The 14,835-nt window shown below is 44.7% G+C and overlaps 1 protein-coding gene across 4 annotated transcripts in view; it reads left to right on the forward strand.

The window, feature by feature from the left end:
• The window catches only part of STS (steroid sulfatase), a 182,944-nt gene that overhangs the window by 94,969 nt on the left and 73,140 nt on the right, over positions 1–14,835 (forward strand). For all 4 annotated transcript variants that reach the window (XM_068532747.1, XM_068532744.1, XM_068532748.1 and 1 more), the window contains 2 exons: positions 30–152; positions 1,593–2,016. In XM_068532747.1, the coding sequence (XP_068388848.1) occupies positions 30–152; positions 1,593–2,016 (547 nt within the window). The remainder of the gene's footprint in view (positions 1–29; positions 153–1,592; positions 2,017–14,835) is intronic.

Raw genomic sequence — 14,835 nt, forward strand, 5'->3', positions numbered from 1 at the left:
GTCTTAATGGTGGGTTTCTCCTGGCTTAGGAATGGCGTCTCGGTCCCAAGTGGGAGTTTTCGTCTTCTCGGCCTCTTCCGGAGGACTTCCCCACAGTGAGATTACGTTCGCCAAGCTCCTGAAGAATCAAGGCTATGCCACAGCTCTGATAGGTATGGGCAGCTGGTGGGGGGAGGCGAGGACCTGGGTGAGTGGGAAAGTGGGGAGGGCATGAGAGCAGCCTTCTTGAAGATGAACTGACTGATAAAGTTTGCACAACTGTAAATAGGGAAGAAATTATTTCAATTCTCAATTCAAACATCATGTGTCTATATGTACTATTTGAATGTGTAGATGTGTGTCCTTATTTATGTATGTATGTGTATGAATGGATGGATGGATGGATGGGTGGGTGGATGGGTGATGGATGGATGCATGGTGGATGGATGCATGGATGGTGGATGGACAGATGGATGGATGGGTGGATGCTTGGATGGGTGGATGCTTGGTTGGGTGGATGGATGGTGGATGGATGATGGGTGGTGGTTGGATGTTGGATGGTGGGTGGATGACGGATGGTGAATGGCTGGTGAATGAGTGGATGGTGGATGGATGAGATAGAAAGATGAGACAGATGATAGAAAACAGAGAAATGGATAACTAATTATGCACACACAGCATACAAAACTACACACACACACACACACACACACACAAACACACACACCATACTATTGATAAAGGTTTTCATTTTACGTTTCAGTACTAAAATTGCGTCTGAATTTTTCTCGGTTGACGTTCCCACTGATTTTATCCCCTTGATAGGAACGAATCCTTCTCCCCTTTCACTTGATAAACTTGGGTTTATGCAGGTCATCAGAGGAACCCTAGAAAATCTCATGGGAGCAAAATGACCGGTCTCTTTCCTCCCACATTTTGTCAAACCACTATCACTTTTTCTCTTGTGTGAGGCACTCCCTAATTTAGTGATACAGTCACATTTCATTTTTATTCTATTTTATTATTTGGCCACACTGCGTGGCATGTGAGATCTTAGTTCCCCGACCAGGGCTCGAACCCGTGTCCCCTGCAAGTGGGAGCACGGAGTCTTAACCACCGGACCTCCAGGAAAGTCCCGTACAGTTCACATTTTATAAGAAATGTTTGTAGGTGTTTAAAATAATTGCTGAGTTATGAGTATGATTTCCTCATGCCTCAGGGGTAGTTTTTACATAAGGATTCATTTCCACTTCTGACATTTCAGGGACAAAATCAAGTTGGTTTTAAGACTTTCCTTTTAAGGAAATGTCTTTAAAAAAAACACGTCCCCAAAAAACATTGGTGTTCATCTATGTAGTTTTGTCTCCTGCCTATGAAGTATGTGAGGTGTGTGTCTTTTATTTTATTTGTATTTTTTCCAATCATTAAATCCCCTCTTGTTTTCTGGTGGAGAGAGTGGTTCCTACCCTACCGTTTGTGGAAACGGTAGAATCGTTTTGGCTGATGAATATGCAGAAAGAGGCCACTTTCCAGCATGCGCGACTCAGAAGCTGACCTTCGTGTCAGGGTGTTCATTGGGACTAAACGTGCCGCCTGTTTGTTTGTCTGCTCAGGGAAGTGGCACCTCGGCACCAGCTGTCACAACAGGACGGACCTCTGTCACCACCCCTTGAGCCATGGCTTTGACTATTTCCACGGGCTGCCCATGACCAACCTGCGGGACTGCAAGCCGGGCGAAGGCAGCGTGTTCACCAGGGCCTTAAGGCTGCTGGTCTTCGTCCCCCTGCAGGTCATCGCCATCACACTGCTGACCCTGGCCGTGCTCATGTGTCTGGGGTTCGTCCAGGTGCCCCCCTGCGTCTTCTTCTGCCTCTTCTTCCTGGCCGCCCTGGTCCTCGGCGCCCTGCTGTGCTTCCTGCATTACTTCCGGCCCCTGAACTGCTTCCTCATGAGGAACCGTGACATCACCCAGCAGCCCATGTCCTATGACAACCTCACGCAGAGGCTCACGGCGGACGCGGCCCAGTTCATACAACGGTTGGTATCGCCTCCCAGCCTGATGCTGCCTGGGCCACATGTAATATGCTATTTCAGGTGTTTCCATGGAGGTGGAGGAACCGGGGTGGTCCTTTGAGCCATGTTTCCCCTTCTTTGGTTGGGGGATTTCTCCAGCTGGGCATGTATCGTGGCGGGGGAGTGGGTCGGGAATTACGATGACCTGGACTCCCCCCAGAGATGCTTTGCCAGTTTCCCGCACGTCCTCTGCTTATGAGGCCATGTCCCAAAAATGTCTGGGTGACAACAGGGACCTTAAGGCATCACAACGGTCTTTACTCTTCAGGTGTGTGATTAAGAGAGGAAAGGTCATGTGTATTGTTTACTGTAGATGTTATACGATATAAACAACGTGAGGAGATCCAAAATATTCTGGACACATTTCAGAGCAGAGCAACTCTGTGAGTCAACTGGGTGAAGCAGATGATCTCTTGTGAGTCTGTTGGGGCCTCTTGAGTTTGTAGTTTTGGTGTTTGCAGTCAGCAAAGGGGGTAGCCATCCACGGAGGGCTTGACAACAGTCTGTCTCAGGAACACTTGCTATTAAAAATGAACAAAATTGTTTTGTTGCCTCTGAAAGTTTAGAGGATAGTCCTATAGAGAAAGGTGGGAACTCGGTGTGAAAATCAGATGTTTGGCCTTGGTGGTTACTTGCCCTGCCCATGAGAGCAGGTCTTTTCAGGCACCAGAGAGTGGAGGAAGCTGGCAACATGGCGTGATGAAGGACATATTGATAATTCGATTCTTAAGAGAAAGGGGAAGATGTTCAGCTGGCCATCACGCTGGTGAACGTCTGTGTCCGTGATTTTGAACATGGAGATACTGTTGAGACATCAGTGCTCACGACCAGCCTACCCATTGGCCCGCACAGCCAGGGGCGGGCCTCACTGGAACGGACACCCGCATCGTGGGCGTGGCGCTTGGTGCAGATCTGTCCCTTGTGGGATTGCCTTTGATAGCTCAGTACGTGGTGGCATAGAAAATTGGATTGTTGGAACTTCCCACAGGTAGACCAAGAAGGGAAGAGGGGAAAAGCTCTTGACCGTAGGTGGAGAATTGTGAGTCCTCAGACTTTGTGTAGGGAGGTGCTGGGGTGCTGGCTGAAACTGAAGATTGCCAGTCTTACCTTGAGAAATTCCTACTGAGTAGTTCTAAGGTAAGGCTTTGCATCTCCCTGTTAACAAGCTCCCCTAGGGTTCTAAACTCCTGTAGAACACTCTGAGAAATCCTAGAGCATCTGTGGGTTTTTGCTGTTAGACAACGGCACCATCAGTAAGCTGCCTAGATTTTTCTAGAAGGTAGTGCTAACATGATCTAATGCAGAAGCTTTTGAACTTCGTAAGACATACATTTTACACCATCATCCAATAAGATGTCATACACAGATGTTTAACTGAAGCAAAAGTTTCCAGAAAGGATTTATTTCTTCATAGAGTGATCACTTCGGATACTTCCTACCTGATTCCCTTCTGTTTTATTTTTTTAAAAATTATCTGGTTGTGACACAAAATTAATGTCGTGACTCAACAGTGGGTCCCAGTCTGCATGGTAGACAAAGCTTTTACCTCATGGGTTAGCCTTACAGTTTTGCAAGTAAGAGAACGGCCATTCCGAGGTGCAGTGGTGCTCTGTGGATGGCAGACCTACCCATTTAAGCCAGAATACAACCGTCTGCTGTTTGGCAAACTTGCTGAAGCAGCGGAACCCTCTCCTGTTCCTGTCCATTGACTAGCAATCCCTCAGAAACCTACGGGGAGGAGGTGAATAATACAATGCTCCTTATAAAATGACAGGCTTCAGGAGTGGTCCTCAACTTCCAGGGTGAGTCACATTTTGACAGCATGTGGTATTTGGACACAGATAATTGAATCTATAGGATATATGAATATTCATATGATTAGGAGGCATTTTAATGGGTTCCTTGGCGTATGACTTTGGGACAGGATCGAAACAAATTTGATTAGCCTAAGGGTATTGAACCTCAACCAGTTTATCTTTGTTTAACTTTAATTTCATTGATTTTTTATTGAAGTATAGTTTATTTACAATGTTGTGTTACTTTCAGGTGTACAGCAAAGTGATTCTGTTATATATACTATAGATATACTATGTAGATATATAAATTCTTTTTCAGATTCTTTTCCATTATAAGTTATCACAAAATATTGAGTAGAGTTCCCTGTGCTCTACAGTAGGTCCTTGTTGTTTATTTGTGTTATGTATAGTAGTGTGTATCTGTTAATTGCAAACTCCTAATTTATCCCTCCTACCCCCCTTTCCCCTTTGGTAACCGTAAGTCTTCTATGTCTGTGAGTCTATTTCTGTTTTGCAAATAAGTGCATTTGTATCACTTTTTTAGAGTCCACATAGAAGTGATATCATATGGTATTTGTCTTACTCTGTCTGACTGACTTCACTTAGTATGATCATCTCTAGGTCCATCCATGGTGCTGCAAATAGCATTATTTCATTCTTTTTTATGGCTGAGTAATATTCCATTGTATATTTGTACCACCTCTTCTTTATCCATTCATCTATTCATGGACACTTAGGTTGCTTCCATGTCTTGGCTGTTGTAAATAGTGCTGCAGTGAACATTGGGGTGCATGTTTCTTTTCAAATTAGAGGTTTCGTTTTTTCTGGATATATGCCCAGGAGTGTGATTGCTGGGTCATATGGTAACTCTATTTTTAGCTTTTTAAGGAACCTCCACACTGTTTTCCATAGTGGCTGCATCAACTCACACTACTACCAACAGTGTAGGAGGGTTCCCTTTTCTCCGCATCCTCTCCAGCATTTATTGTTTGTAGACTTTTTGATGATGACCATTCTGACTGGTGTGAGGTGGTATCATTGTAGTTTTGATTTGCATTTCTCCAATACTTAGCAGTCCAACCAGTTTATCTGGATTATATTGAGGTTTCTGCAGTTTTCTTCCAGAACTAGAGATTTAGGATGCTTTAGCAACACCATAGTGGGAGGTTATGCTTATTGAATTATTTGAAAAGGGTTTAGTCTTTAAATAGGCGGTTCTAATGTAAACGACTATTGCCCACATTGGAGCAATGCATAAATTGGTCAGTATTAGTGGCAGTACTACCATGTATGTACCATGATGTCATTCACAAAAAAAACTTCTCATATACATTATCTGAAGATTCAAAGATTTTAAACATCTAGGTAAAATCATCCTTGGGTACCATCGTCTTCCTGTGTTACAGGAGATATCTGATTTGCTGAATTGTTATTTTCAAGAATCTAGAGAGAATTGCCTTAATATGGTACCAAAGAATCATAACAGATTGTTACACTATCATATATATAAAAATTTTTTTCAAGGATCTGAAGACATTTAAATATGTATCTCTTTGACGAGAAGATCCTGAGTAATTTAGGCAGGCCTTACCACCTCTGTGAGACATGGATTCAGGGCTACTCAGAAGCAGAAGAAGGAAAACCTCATCCAAGCAATAACGGTGTTTGTGAAATTTATTCAAATGCTCTTGAATCAAAATTTTCCGATTGAAACCAGTGCCTTATTTCAATGTATTGATATAAAAACCAGTTTTTGGGTACACGGCTCTCCCTGGGTTCATTTGTCAAAGGTGATGAGGAAAATGATTTAAACTCTCTTTTCTAAAATTTATATTCTCTCTCTGAGCCTTGTGGATGAAATGATTTATACTCAGACGTTTGTTCTCGAGATACTAACTTGTGATGTGAAGATACAGATGACAAGGGCATAAGGGGATGATGCTTTATTGGTTTGTGATTGTCTCAAATGAAGTCTGCTTAACCAAATTTAGGTACGTGCCCCGGGATTACAAGCAGGTGTTTCCAAGTTGAGGAGAGTGACGGTGTGGAATATGTAACTATGCACTCCACGATCCCTCACCCTAATTTACTCTTTTAGGGATAGAACTTATCTTGGGAAGATGCTTCTACCATTAGAGACCTAGATAATTAGCTCAACATATGTTATAAGCTGTACAGTAATTCGAGACAGGTCATCCTAAACACACTTTAAGTAGCAAGAAATCCTTGTTGCTCTGACAGGAAGGAATGACCTGTAGATTTTTTAGAGATACTCAATCCTCCTTATATGCCCTGAATGAAGGGCCCTTCAGTCATTCCAGCTTTCTCTCTGGTCATGACTCTCATCCATGCTTTGTAAAACAGATCCAGCTTGGGTGCCCAGCTAGGGGTGTGTTCGAGTTTTAACAGATACCGGTTAGATATACGCCAGGCACTGTGGATATACACGTATTCTGGGTCACGTTTCATACCCCTCACCTCTTATGTGCTACAAAAGGACCCTGGAAGATGGGTCAAGAGATGTCTTCTTGTGGAGGAATTTGAGGCTCAGAACTTTGGAGTGAGAGGAAAAGCCCCGCAGGGAATAGTAGATAGCGGGTTAGAGCCCGTATCTAACTCTCTGTGAGGGCTCTCCTGAGTGGACCATAACGAGCTTGCTGCCTTCTTTGCTTCCACATCTACTCTGCAGACTTACCAGCAAGGTTCGAGTGTGGATTATTTGGAAGAAGACTAGGAAATTCAATACCCCTTCTCCAAATGGAAGCGTCCAGGTCCCATGCCCCCAAAGGAGACCACACCTGGGAATTCTTAGATAAACCCACGTTCGTAGTACAATCCTTACCGTGGCGAGGGAGAAGTGGCTGAGTATTCCAAAAAGATATAGGCTACGTGGTGATGGGTGAATTTAGCAAGTTAATTTTGTTCCCAAGGTAGTTTTTTAGTTCAAGTTGAACTGCATTGAAAAAGGTGCGATGCCAGCGGGTGGAAAGAGATTCACACTTCCAAACGTCCTTCATAGAGGCGAAGCCGGGTCATTTCTGCCACGGCAAGAGCCAGGTTTGTTGGCCCCTTTCCTCCTTAAAGTCACTGAAACCGGCGTTTCGTTGCTAGAAAAAGCATTTCAGTTGAAAGGAACCACTGTGTGTTTCTCTGCCAGTAAAGACACCCTCACTCTGAAGAATTATTCCAAAATGATGACTTTATACAAACCCACATAATTTGTATAGTTTAGGGTATCCAGTTACTGGATTCATAAATGCATATGAAATCTACCAGGAATGTTCTGTTCTCCAGGTCCTGGTTTATGGAAATTGCATTCACATTACACACAGACACACACACACACACACACACACACACACACGTGTGTGTTTGTAGCTTTAAAGCCTATAATCAAAAGTGAAATCAATGCCAACCATTTTCAGGTAAGCTCATTTTCAGATATTTCTTGTGCTTCATGAAAGTGTCCTTTAGGGTCTACCAGAAAACAAGTCCAAAAGCTGGAAATCACATAGAGTTCTACTTTTCATCGGATTCCCCAGAGTTGTAAGATCCCCTTTTTCTAACGTTACCAAACATTGATCCCTGACCTCTCCCCACAGGGAAGCCACGTGACCTCAGAATTATGGGGAGTATGAGTGACTGCGGGCAATAACATCCACAGGGAAATGTCCTGCCCTTGGTGGGGAGTCATGGGGAAGAGCCCCCCCAAACCTTTTCTGTAGTCTGCAGTTTTACGGTAAATAAATACGCCTTTGTACAAGCATCACTTGTGTCATGGTAACGCCCTCAGACCTGTGACAGTTGATAAATGTGTCATCGGAAGATCTGACCTTTTATCCTGTCCTGGTGCCGTCAGCGTTTCGCACACTCAGGGTCCCGAGATGCATTTACAGGGCACCTCCAGCCTAGCCTTTCACCTTGCCAGCTGGGCTGTGGTCTCAGTGGCCGTGATGAATAGCCGTGATTGGACACAAAGCTTCTTTGGAGCAAAGGGATCACTTTATTAGTTTAAATAAGAGTTTAAGCCAGAAAAGAATAGGGGCGACCTTGACTTTAGTTCATGGTGAGAAAAGTAAATCAGATGAAAGATTAAGGGCAACACACAGGGAGGCACACGCGTACAGACACGTTCAAAAGTGGAAAGGTTAAATAATCAAAGAATTGTCTTGTTCAGTAAGGGTAGATGCTACTTGATTGGTTTCCCTTTTGTTTTTAATATTTATTTATTTATTAGGCTGCACCAGGTCTTAGTTACAGCATGTGGGCTCTTAGTTGCAGCATGTATGTGGGATCTAGTGCTGTGACCAGGGATCAAACCTGGGCCCCCTGCATTGGGAGCACGGAGTTTTAACCCCTGGACCACCAGGGAAGTCCCTTGGCTCGTTTTCTAACTTTCATCGGGCAACAGGACATGAATTTAGGAACCGGGAGTGGTTCTTTGGATGCGCCCCTCCTTCCAGGCTGAGCAAGCTGCAAGCGGAATGCAGTTCTGGAGGATGCTTGTCTTTAGCCATCCTGGGTCCAGGCCCACGGCATTCCCACCTGAATGGGGTCCAGATAAAGGGCGCTCGGACCTTCCCTTTTTCATCAAACCCCCAGATCTCTTTGGTGCCCCAGGATTATGACCCACACGGGAATCAGGGGGTGTGAGCTTTGGTACATCAGGCATTAAGGCGCAGATACGCGGAGGCGCAGGCTGGCAAGGAAATGCGTGGTGGGCGGGATGAGGCTTGGGGCCCGAGGGAGCTGGATTTGGTGCAGCCCATTCGGATGGCTGACTCCTGAGGTCTCCCGCTAACTGCTGTCCCGAAGGAGTGTGGGTGGTACTCCCAACATCCCAACGTTCCAGAGAAATCAGGAATACCGATTTGCGTGTGTGCGGGGGACTATTTCGGGGGATTTTTTAAGTTGGAAATTTCTCGATTTTTAAAAATATTGGCCTGTTTTTTTAGCATTGGGTCCTGATGTTGAGTGAATTGCTGTGTGCTCCGCGTCTTAGAAGGGATCCCCATTATACTCACTTCTTGGTTCCCTCTGGTGAAGCGTGAGGGTGGTCTGCTCACATCCTGCATGTGCTTCTTTCGTGGGTCCAGGCTGGGAGGGAACCTGTAGAATAGATGACCTATCTTTATATCGGGCGTCCACCTACTAACAGAGGTATCCCAGACAGGGCAGATTTCCTGAGATGGGGTAACACAGGCAGTCTTGTTTGTTTCCCTTGGAGGGTCCATTCAGGGGGGCACACCCCCATGCTGTTGTACCCCCACCCTTTTAGGGCACTCCTGAGCACTTGGCATGATTACTCAGCCATACTTCCTTGACCTGCTTCCAGGACAAGTCACGATGAACCCTTCGGCGGGGCAGTCCCCACTCATCGCCCACCTGCCTCGTCCCCAGAGACAGTCTATGAGGATCCTTGTGTCCACTTAACTGGGTGGGGGGCCTTCTCCAGAGAGGAAGGGGCTCCGTCTAGAAAGCTGAGAGTAGACAGTGCCTCTCGTCAGTTTGGCGTGAGCCTGTCATCTTTGCCAGGGACCAAAGGGGGCATGCATAGACTTGAAGGAGGGGGACGATGAGGAGGAAGAAGACAAGAAACAGAAACAGAAGCAGAAAGAGAAGAAGAAGCAGAAAGAGAAGAAGCAGCAGAAACAGAAGTGGAAGCAAAAACAGAAGAAGCAGCAGAAACTGAAGAAGCAGCAGAAGCAGAAACAGAAGTAGTTTGGAAATCCATCTTCTTCCCTAGTGTCCAGTCTCCTATTACAACGATTTCAATTGTTACTTCTTTCCTCCTACCTGAAGCATAAAGAAATTTGACATTTTTTCCTACGGATGTTCAGTACCTCTGGGTTAGGATACTTGACGAATGAACGCCAGGTAATTTAAAACCGGAAGCATCAAAGAATCTTGCCACCACCTGTTCCGGAGTGGGGCGTGTGGCTGGCCTCAAACTCTTTGATTGAAGTTCAGCTGTGCGTGGAGGGTTGAGCCCGATTATGGATGGTGTCTCTAGTCGGGCATCCTCACCGTACCCCATTGTGGCTACAAAGCCGTATAATCTATAGGAGTCACACAGAGTCACAGGCAAGGCTGTCTGTGAAGGGTCGTCTCACAAAGAGAGCCCGTCGTGAAGCTTCCCAGATGAGGCTGTTGTGGGGAAGCAGGGGTGCTGGTCATAGCTGGAGGGGCGCCAGCATGACTAAAGTCAGGGCAGCATCTTAAATCTCATTACACAAACCGACTTTCAGACCTGGGTATCTATTTCTTTTCCCTCTCTTTTTGTGGGGAAGAGGTGTCCTTCCTGTCTTCGTTTTTATATTTAAGATATATCTTCATTTTTCTGTGGTTTTGAAAATAGCATGTGCTACTTTAAAAAATCAAAGCAGTATAAAAATATAAAGAAGTAGAAAGTTGAAATTGTTCCCAGTTTCCCCCCCCCCACCCCGCAACTAATTGTCATCCTATTAGTGGTATCTTTCAGTTAGTGGTAAAAATCCATATAGTGGGGTTTTTGTTTTTAAAAGTGTATTCTGAAGTGTTCAGTGAATCGTTTGGGACCACGTGCCATAGAAAGTGTGCTTGTAAAAGCTCACCAGGTAAGTACACAGGTTACGTCTCTGCCGTTGTCCACTCCAGTATCTGAATAGCATCCAGGGGACAACGGCTCAGACACCGATGCATTTATGGAAAGCGTTCACATACACTGGCGCACGGCAGGAACTTGTGGAATCTCTCTCTCTCTCCAGGAGTGAGTTCTGACCCCTACCAGGTTGAGATTCACTCTCCTTCTCTGTATCCATCCTCTGATGTGCGCCATCGTGGAACTTAAAGCAGCTGAGACCAATTATTAATGGTCTTGTCTGAACTGTGGGTTGCTGATGGCAGGAGCCGGTCCAGCTTATTAGCTTTATATTTTAGTGCCTGGAGTCACGTGGGCAGAATAGATGTGAAAGGCCTGGATGGATGAAGTGAACAGCAAGGCATGTCCATCTCTGTGCGTACAGAGTGGTGGTCACACGGACTCCGGCTGGGTGACTGCTGACACCGCTACCTGGTTTATGCCTTAGTCTAATCACCCGCATCTGAGGGGTCTCAGAAGGGATCCACAGACGTCCCTATTTGCATTCCTGTCATTCCCTACGCTGACTCAAATGGGGACACTCGGTGAATCATCAAGGTCAAACTTTGAGAAGAGGAACATGATATGCAAGACCGTGGCAGACAGAAAAAAAAAAAAAAAAATAACGCCATAGCCATCTTCTTGCCTAGGTTTCACTCACGCGTGGACGGGATGTAAATCTTTTTGATTCTGAGATTGGAGTGATTGAAGGTTGCCGGGAAGGTGCAGAGCTGCCTCCTGTATTTGTAACAAATAGAGGGAAGGCATGTAGCAGCTGAAAGTTCCATCTTTTCACACAGCGTGCGAGGCAGTGGCAATAAATTTTCAAGAGAGTTGTTTACTGAAGTGCTCCAGCTAATAAAAAAGGAGCTAAGCAGTTATGGAGAGATCTCACTCCTGCCAACTTGCTCCAGTGTCATTTAGTTTTCAAGGTCGTAGAGAGGAAGAAAGACCTGGGCCTTCTGAACGAGGGAGGATAGCCTTTCCTGCTCTCTTGAAGGATAAGGCTGAGCAAGGGTTCCTCCCCCCGACCAAAGAGCAAGCCATCAGTCACGCCTCAGGGTGTGTGCACTCACACCCCAGGGTGTGTGCAGGGCAGTGATGATGGATGTCTGTCCAGCCCACATGCCCATGCTCCACTGATCACACCTCTGTTCCTGGAGGGTAAATCTTCGTGGTTCGGAGTTTTTGCAGCTGGGGACGCTTCCCTAAATGTTCCAGGGTTGGTCTTTGTGTGTAAAATCTCATCAGTCTTCTTGGACACCTAGCACCTTGGCTGGTATCTGTCATGGGCAGTCTACTGGGTGCCAAAGAGATTATAGGAAAATAATTCTGTACATAGGTGCATATTTGTAATCAACGCATGAATGGCCCTCTCCCCTTCCACCCAGGGTCCCCCTACGTTACAAGACAAAAATCACATCCCGTGGTCATTGATTGAGCCCCAAAGTGGTACCTCTTGGACTCAACTCAGCTGTTCTTCCTGCCCTCTTTATGAAGGACGTTTGTCTTGGGCTCCCTTGTTTGCTTGTTGCACCCACTTTATCCTTTGCTTTTTCATTCTCACCCCACGTTTTCAAATGCCTTCATCTTGTGATCCCAGTGATTATAAAATGCCGATAATGTTGATGGCTGCCTCTTTGCTCAGTTTTCTTTCTTTTTTTTCCAAGCTGTTGGGCATGCCGTAGCTCATCCTTCTCTGCCAGTCACATCCTGCATTTTAAGTTATGACCACGTACGTGCTTGGGAAGTGGAGTTTTTAAGCTTTCTTTGTCTATTTTCCTTAACGCTAAGTCTAAAGATAAATGGGAGAGCAGATGAGCCTCAGGTGGCAGTGAAATTGTACCCATTTGTAAGATAACTGTCTATTTTGGGATGAGTATGAAGAGTGAGATTTTATGTTCATTTTGGGAAATCCAAGCCAGTTTTTAGGGCCCTAATCTGCTTCTTGAGAAGGAGGTGCAGTGTATCCAGGTGTGAGGAAACGTGCGCCCAGAATGACTAGGGTGGAAATTGAACAGGCCACCTGTGTGGCCAAAGTCCATGGTGTACCATGGCTTAGTCTCACTTCTTTCAGCGTCTTCAAGGGTATGTACCCTTTGAGGTAGCCAAGGGATGCCTTTGGTACACATGCTCATGCGAAGGTCATCAGCTCGGATGACGGCTCCTGTGTGTCTGTGTGCACGTGAATATCTCTTCTTTTCTTTCTGAGAAGTAACAGTGAGATTTATACAACAGAGGTTGTGGGTTCTAATTCTCCTGCCTTCAAACTCTAGTTACTGACAGAAGTGGGGCAAGCCACTTATAACCTTTTTTTTTTTTTTTGCTTTCTTAGTTGTGAAATAATAACAGTATTTCTTCATTTTATACTCTTGTAAAAGAAAAAAAATGTGACAGAATTCATCTCCCAGCGCTGGAAATATAAAACACTATTCAAGTAATCAACAACAAGTTGCTGAATTTGCTGTTTTCAGAGAACAGGAAGTGCCTGACTCACTCATAGTGTGGTCTTTTGTGTTTATTTTCTGTTCCCAAAAGCGGGCGACCTTGAAAGTGTGATAATCAGTAGATGTGAGCAGTTGACCCACAAGTGCAGTAGGAGCTGAAGGAACCCAAGTTGTATTCACATTAGGAAATTGAAAATGAATTTAGAGGAGTGTCATCCATTTATTTATTAGAGGTAAAGTTATGACATTTGTGAGACCCAGTTGTAAATTTGAAGTGGTTTTGGTTATCATGAGGGGTTAGGTTAGTAAGTAAACATATACAAGCAACGTTGCTTGAATTAAATAGATTCTTCCTTTAGAACTTTTGCTCAGTGGCAAAGATGTCGAACACAGGGTGTGATTCCTCCAATACAGCCAGAGACTTTTGACTTAGGTTAGAAGTTTGGAGATATATATATAAAATATTTATACATATATGTGTATATATATTATTTTGTATATATAAAATATATATACGCTCATATATATTTTATATATATAATAATATCTGCTGTAGAGCAACTTTTACATGAACCATGTTGCATTCATGAGTCCCAAGTAGTTCACTAAAGTTCTGTGTGGTACTTTTGAAGCTGAAAGAGCTAATGCAAATAGTTCATTGAATAACAGAGGTTTACGGAACCGATGCTACCTGCCCGTCATCGTGCTGGTGCCAGGAATCCACAGATGTAGATGACATGCCCCAGCCTGTGGTCTAGTGGGAGAAGGAGGGCATATAAATGATCCTTGGGTAGACCAGCAAATGCTTTATTAGAAATTACATTCATTCACCCATTAATGCATTCATTCCCTTCTTCATTTGTGCCCTGATAGCCTTCAAAAGGGCACTCACTCAGTATTCCCTTTTAGCCAGAAAGGAATTGCTGATGGTCGCCTGGAGCAAGGTAAAGGAGGAGGCTATTACATGAAACTGAAACACAGCAATTGAGTGCATTTCTCAGAGGTCCACTAGATGTCAAGAGGAAGCGATGTGACTTATTGATCCCTTTGAGCAGACTCGGGTGTGAACCCCCAGACCTCCCCACAGTAACCGTGCTGCCTGGCAGTTGTCCCAAGGACCACATGTGCACAGTGACTTTTAACTCTCCAGGGACTTATAACGCTCCAGCATCTGTGCTTTCTCAACAATTCCACCAGAGTGGTTTTAGGTGTACTCTAAACTACAAAAAGCTCTTGCAATGCCATCCATCTCTCTCGACTAAAGTACAGATTGAGGCCCGTTCAGAGGATGTTCCATTTAACTTCCAAAATTCAGTATTGACAATGCAGTGTTCCTGCCAGGAGACTTGTTCTATAGTAGAAGGTGGGCAACATGGCAGCACGCAGAGTTGAACTGGCTTTCAACTGTGGATCTAAGTAGTTGACAACTCAAGATACTGTCTTTACTAGGTAGGAGCGCACGCGCGCGTGTGTGTGTGTGTGTGTGTGTTTTCCAGAAAGAATACAATTTTGTAGGTGCTTCAATTCATATAAATTTCAGAGAGAGAGGGAAGAATAGAATTCAAGAAGAAAGTAGGTCATTCTCCAATACATTTTGTTTTTCTGAGTTGTCTCTTTGGAGAATATCTCAAGGACATAGCACATCAGTCTGCTGGTCTGTAGAGGGTACAATGAGTTACCTATGGAGAGAGACTTGCCATCCCCCAAATAGGAGATTCAGTATTCGGCATCATTCCGTGGTGTTTTCTGAATGTTCAAACTGCATCGTGTAATCATAGGTTGATCCTAATCAGAATGGTGGCCATATCTTCTATATCCATTCATTCGTTGATGGACACTTAGGTTGCTTCCACGTGCTGGCTCTTGTGAATAGTGCTGCTGTGAACATAGGGGAGTGGATGAGGAAGGTGTGGTGCATCTA

This window comes from Eschrichtius robustus, chromosome X (assembly GCF_028021215.1).
Source record: "Eschrichtius robustus isolate mEscRob2 chromosome X, mEscRob2.pri, whole genome shotgun sequence".
In the NCBI taxonomy this organism is placed as follows: domain Eukaryota; kingdom Metazoa; phylum Chordata; class Mammalia; order Artiodactyla; family Eschrichtiidae; genus Eschrichtius; species Eschrichtius robustus.